The sequence below is a fragment of the Haliotis cracherodii genome, unplaced genomic scaffold, assembly GCF_022045235.1.
Source record: "Haliotis cracherodii isolate W230 unplaced genomic scaffold, xgHalCrac1.p SCAF_3, whole genome shotgun sequence".
Classification (NCBI taxonomy): domain Eukaryota; kingdom Metazoa; phylum Mollusca; class Gastropoda; order Lepetellida; family Haliotidae; genus Haliotis; species Haliotis cracherodii.
Window position 1 is genome coordinate 45,615,828 of NW_027266286.1, and position 6,124 is coordinate 45,621,951.

At 44.9% G+C, this 6,124-nt stretch overlaps 1 protein-coding gene across 1 annotated transcript; it reads right to left on the reverse strand.

Annotated features, from left to right (window-relative positions):
- Positions 1-564: 564 nt before the first annotated feature.
- Positions 565-3,178, reverse strand: LOC139474613 (uncharacterized). The gene is made up of 3 exons (XM_071257695.1): positions 2,892-3,178; positions 1,541-2,073; positions 565-734 (listed from the first exon to the last, which is right to left on the reverse strand). Exons 1-3 carry the CDS (start codon positions 3,176-3,178, stop codon positions 565-567), a joined length of 990 nt encoding a protein of 329 aa, XP_071113796.1.
- Between the last annotated feature and the right edge of the window lie 2,946 nt (positions 3,179-6,124).

Sequence of the window (6,124 nt, forward strand, 5' to 3'; positions counted from 1 at the left end):
AGAAACATAATCGGGGCGAACAGGGATTCGAACCCACAATCATAGGTTTCCGATTCTGCACAGCGAATCGCGGCGCCTTAGACTCCATTTCCGTATGATCCGACTTTGTATTGAAAGTGGTTGTCAACGTATTATGGACTAATATTTTTTTTTCACTTTCGAAATGACAATGAATCATGAAACATTATTTACACCGCATGATATGATTTAAAAAAATATATTTTAACTCCATGGCCTCTGGGATATTTTTATCAGTCTTTGATGTTACATTTTTTGTTTCATTGGATCCAAAAACTGTTTTGTATGACAACTTTTTGACGATTAAATTTTTGTTTTCGTTATTATTTTTACGTTCAGTTTGCCAATGAGTATTAAATACCACCCCTGCAATGTTAAAATGCATATAAGACACGAATGCGGAAGTGTTCCCAATTTGGTCATCGTATCCCTCTTGAAATGCTGTATCAACTTCTGTTATTCATTCGCCTGGGCATGAAGGATGCACGCATGGTCATCTTCACCCTCACTACGCCCGCCCGCCACCCCACACCCCCAACCCTCAATCTATATCATGTGGGCAACCCACTCAGTTGCCCCAATCATCACAAACGCCACGAAGGGAACTAGTGCCGGAAGTTGGCTGGACAGTGAGCGCCATTTTGATTTCTTTGTTTCGTGGGATGAAGGTGATGCTGGAGCCGGGTTGGCCATGGCTGCTTCTTCTCTCTCGGTAACTGAATTAAATGTAGGCATGAAATATAACGTGGTTGTGGTATTTCTTGTAAACAGACAAGTCAATAGATCAATCCAGTTTGTCATTGTACATCACTATTACATTAAATAAAAGTCGTACATATTCCCCGATCCATTGAAAATACAAAGCATGCTCCAGGATATAATTATGCCCACTTCCAGAAATGGGCTTCACACATTGTACCCATGTCGGGAATCGAACACGGATCTTCGGCGTGACGAGCGAACGCTTTAACCACTAGGCTACCCGACCGCCCCCCTCGATCTGGAGATCAGGGTGAGAATTGGTCTTCAGCAACCCATGCTTGCCGTGAGAATGTAAGATTCAGCATTTTAGTCGTTCTCAACACATTCTCAAATACTAGGCTGTTGAAGTATTGGAATACATTTGTTATTGACGTTATTACTGTGTCATGTGTGTATATGTTGAATGGCCCAAAATTGACGGGACCCGGGAAGATCCGGTTCAGCAACCCATGCTTACCGCAAATGGCCACTATGCTTGTCGTAAGAGGCGACTAACAGGATCGGGTGGTCAGGCTCGCTGACTTGGTTAATGTATGTTATTTTATCCAAATAGCGTGGATCGATGTTCATGATGTCAATCACTGGATTGTCTGATCTAGACTCGATTATTTACAGAACGCCGTCATACAGCTGGAATATTACTGAGTGCGACGTTAAGCAAAAAACAACAAAAATGTTAGTTAGTGGACTTCCGCCATTGGTTGATTTTTGAGTCAAATTTGCTAGTATTGCCAACCAAAGAAGCATAGAAGTCACTCACCTGCAAAATACTTGTTTTCGACATTAGCATTTGCGATCCATTTGGCTGCTACATCCTGAGGCGCATTGCAGGTCATCTGACTGTAGTTGGCGATGTTCACTTTGGTCATGTCGACGTCTCTGTACATGGACACAGGGACACGGTTTTGGATGAGGGACTCGCAGTTCCATCTGGCGTCCATCACCAGCCGCTCACAGTTGGTCTTCAGATGACGGTTCCGGCGCTCCTCCCAGCGTCTGGCGGCTCCAGTCTCCGCGTCCAGAACCACCCACTTCCAGAGGTATATGACAGAACAGTCCAGAACAGTGTGAGCAATCCAGTACCCGGACTTAGACGGGTACTCTCTGGCGCGGATGGCGTTCTTTGGCTCCCAGGACCCGAGACAGGCCTCCGAACCCGCCACAGCCAACACCTCTCCTGGCTGACACTGGTATCGAGTGCGAATGTCTGCTCGGCATGTGCGGGAGATGAACTGAGAGTGTTTAAAACCCCATCGTACCTGCATAGTGCCGCCGAAGAAGTTCAGACTTGTCCTGCAACAGTTAAGTTCACATATACACCAGTCAGAAATTATTCAGTGGGAACCAATGTGTCCGTACAATCAGCTCTGTCTGAAGAAGCTGAGGCAATTGCACAACTAAACACTGGTTCTAGATTCGGACTGATAAATGTTATTTATCATACGAGATAATGTTAAGTTAACTTTTTGAAAGATCAATTAAAGACAATTACATTACATGTATTATCATTCAATTCATTATCACATTGAAGAATCCGTGTATGAAATAGATGTATTGAATGCACATCCCTCTAGAAGTTCAATATTAGTTTGCTATTATATGAAATATTGCCCGAATTGAAACTGTTCCACGGAATTCAAATCTTTCAACAGAAAAATACAGTTCGGCTGTAGGAAGCAGGATAAGCACGGATACGTTCACAAAAGCTGTCAATAATTATGTGAAAGAATGTCAGTGAAAATTTTTATTGGGTATTTTTACTTGAATGATTACTGTATTCACTGATACCCGCCTCGGGGAGATATATGGAAATAGAAATCTTAAGATCCAGAGCGCATTACAGGAAAATAAGTCGGTGACATTCATGTCAGGGAACAATTATGTATGTTTCCATCACTGTGTAGTCCCTAGTTACGTGGACATGTAAAGATATTTATTTATAAAATGCGGCTGATTTCGAAATAAAAGGGTTAAGAAAAAGAAAGAAATTACTGTATCACATGGGCTTGAGGAATGGAGTTGACACAGTATACCCAACTGATCACATCACAAATCTCATGTACTTGTGTGGTGAATAGTGCATACTAATAACGAGGGTATGGAAAACTCACTGTCTGTTTCTAGCAGGATCCCAGTACAAAACCTGTGCATCATGCGTTGTCACCAGCCACGACCACGTGAACGTGGCCGATATGGGCAGGTAACTCGTCACCTTCCACACGTCCTGTTCTATCTCCGACGGCCCGGCACTCAGCGTCTGAGGGATGTTCCATGAACCAAGTTCGGGGATCGAACCCAGAACTCCGAGTTTAACCCGGCTATCCGCTCTCATCATGGCCTTTACACCAGGGGGCAAGGCGTAGACCTGAAACGCGACCTGTACAGTCTGACCTGGCATCTCGGGGAAATACACACCGACAAAATAGCGACAATCAGTTGAATGCGGCTGTGTATCTAGGCAGATAGACAACAATAACGTCACGTGACACGCAGACTCAACCTCATGGTGTGACGCTATTAAGACTATATCTAACTGTGACGTCATTGTGATTATGACCATGATTTAATTGTCATGTCACGTGCTCGCCCCAGTCCAATATTTAAGAAGAAATGTTTGCTCTACCCTCAGCAATATTCAAGCTAGATATGACGGCGGTCTGTAAATAATCGAGTCTGGACCAGACAATCAAGTGATTGACATCATGAGCATCGATCTACGTGTAATAAAGTATAGTTTTGCCTTGCATTATTACAGTTAAAGCACGAGGAGGCTTGCGTCCGAGTGAGTGCTTTATTTCGGTAAATAGGCCACCGGCCCATTATAATTATGAAAAAGCATCATTGTACATTTCTCTTGGAGGCACACAACAGTTTCGTTATTTGCTTGTGTGCTTTGACGTTATAACAGTTCAGGGCAAAACTATACTTTATTACGCTACACATGCGGGTATAGATCAAACTTTATTACTTTTCCGATTTAACCTCACATTGGAGCTGGGTTAAAAATCAAATCCGTATTAACCTGTGACGTCAATTTAAAATCCTGGAACGGACGGGCTCTTCCACCGCATTGCCTGCACCCTAGGGCTTGGACGGGTAACTTGGGTACTCGGGTCGGGTGGGTACTGAGTAGGACCCGGGTACCCATAGGACTATCCGGAACCGTGGTTAGTCACGTGATATATTGTTTAATGACAAAAAGTATCTAAAACTCTATGTTTAAACTACAAGTCAGTACTGTCACTAATGTTCGCAGTTCTTCCTGACTACTACGCCCATTGCTTCTGACGTTTATATGTTTGAATAAAAATAAAACTTCAGTCAACTTCAGTGTAGACACCAGATCGTTTCAAATGTATCTAAACACATTTTACCAGAGCTTCCCACATTGCATCCATATGGGGAATGGATCCCGGGTCTTCGGCATGATGAGCGAACGTGTTTCTATTTCAAGTTACAGATTTCTAAAACGACCAAGCCTGTCATATTCACGTTTACACAAGGGTGGATAACTCTAACGTACTAACTACCACAGTGTACCGCTACAATTGTGGCCACGACATCACTCAATATTTTACTAAAGCTTCAAGCTTTTCCTGCCATTGACAATCACTATAAATAATGCATACCACAATCTCATAGGTGTAATCTAAATCAGTGGACGCTTCCATGCTCATGATATAATTTTATTCAACATATGTTATCAACATGCATTGTAGAGAGCAGTAAGTTGTAAGAGATGGGGTTTGCATGTGGATAAGTAGTGAGTGCCTGTGGTCGAGGTAGTGGTTGTCTGTGGAGGAGATGGTGGTTGCATGTGGATAAGTGGTGTGTGCCTGTGGTCGAGGTAGTGGTTGTCTGTGGAGGAGATGGTGGTTGCATGTGGATAAGTGGTGAGTGCCTGTGATCGAGGTAGTAGTTGTCTGTGGAGGAGCTGGTGGTTGCATGTGGGTAAGTGGTGTGTACCTGTGGTCGAGGTAGTAGTTGTCTTTGGAGGAGATGGTGATTGCATGTGGATAAGAGGTGTGTGCTTGTGTCAAGGTGGTAGTTGTCTGTGGAGGAGATGGTGATTGCATGTGGATAAGAGGTGTGTGCTTGTGTCGAGGTGGTGGTTGTCCGTGGACGAAATGGTGGTTGCATGTGGATAAGTGGCTTGTGCCTGTGGTCGAGACAGTGGTTGTCTGTGGAGGAGATGGTGGTTGCATGTGGATAAGTGGTGAGTGCCTGTGTCGAGGTAGTAGTTGTCTGTGGAGGAGATGGTGATTGCATGTGGATAAGAGGTGTGTGCTTGTGGTCGAGATGGTGTTTGTCTGTGGAGGAGATGGTGGTTGCATGTGGATAAGTGGTGTGTGCTTGTGTCGAGGTGGTGGTTGTCCGTGGACGAAATGGTGGTTGCATGTGGATAAGTGGCTTGTGCCTGTGGTCGAGGCAGTGGTTGTCTGTGGAGGAGATGGTGGTTGCATGTGGATAAGTGGTGAGTGCCTGTGTCGAGGTAGTGGTTGTCCGTGGAGGAGCTGGTGGTTGCATGTGGATAAGTGGTGATTGCCTGTGGTCGAGGTAGTAGTTGTCTGTGGAGGAGATGGTGGTTGCATGTGGATAAGTAGTGTGTGCCTGTGGTCGAGGTGGTGGTTGTCCGTGGAGGAGATGGTGGTTGCATGTGGATAAGTGGCTTGTGCCTCTGGTCGAGGTTGTTGGTGGTTGTGGGCGAGATGGTGGTTGCACGTGGGTGTGTTTAGGGCTGGGACGAGTCCATATTTACTACCCGAGTACCCGCCCTCCTATTACCCTACCCTACCCTACCCTACCCGGGTACCCACTGTAGGTCTCAGGAGATGTCTCATTGTCCGATTGGGAACTTTTGTAGCATAGCCCTGGCAAAACGTATTTAGATACGTGTATTAAACAATCTGGTCATGCATACGCTGAAGTTGACTTAAGTTATATCTTTATTCAACCATATGAAAAATCAGGAGGAATGGGTGCATAGTGAAAAAACCCATGACATTAATGACTTGTAATGTCACCATAGAGTTCCAGATTATTTTAGTCATTAGACAATATATCACGTGACTAACCACGGGTCCGGGTAGTCCTGTGAGTACCCGGGTCCTACTCAGTACCCGAGTACCCGAGTACCCGAGTACCCGAGTACCCGAGTACCCTAGATGTGTTGTCTGCCTATGGTCGAGGTAGTGGTTGTCCGTGGACGCAGTTGTGGTTGATGTCACCATTAAATGATCAATAAGTGTCAGTTCCATATTCTGTAAAACCGTGTTCCAACGAGAACTGCCTTTGCCACCTCTCCTGACTGAGATGAACAAATCCGGACACGTGGGAAGCCAGA

Coding starts and splice junctions, on each gene's coding strand:
- LOC139474613 (XM_071257695.1), bottom strand. CDS start 3,178: ATGCCAGGTCAGACTGTACAGGTCGCGTTTCAGGTCTACGCCTTGCCC. Junction 2,074..2,891: donor GATCCTGCTAGAAACAGACA/GTGAGTTTTCCA, acceptor TAACTGTTGCAG/GACAAGTCTGAACTTCTTCG. Junction 735..1,540: donor CGAAAACAAGTATTTTGCAG/GTGAGTGACTTC, acceptor CATTTAATTCAG/TTACCGAGAGAGAAGAAGCA.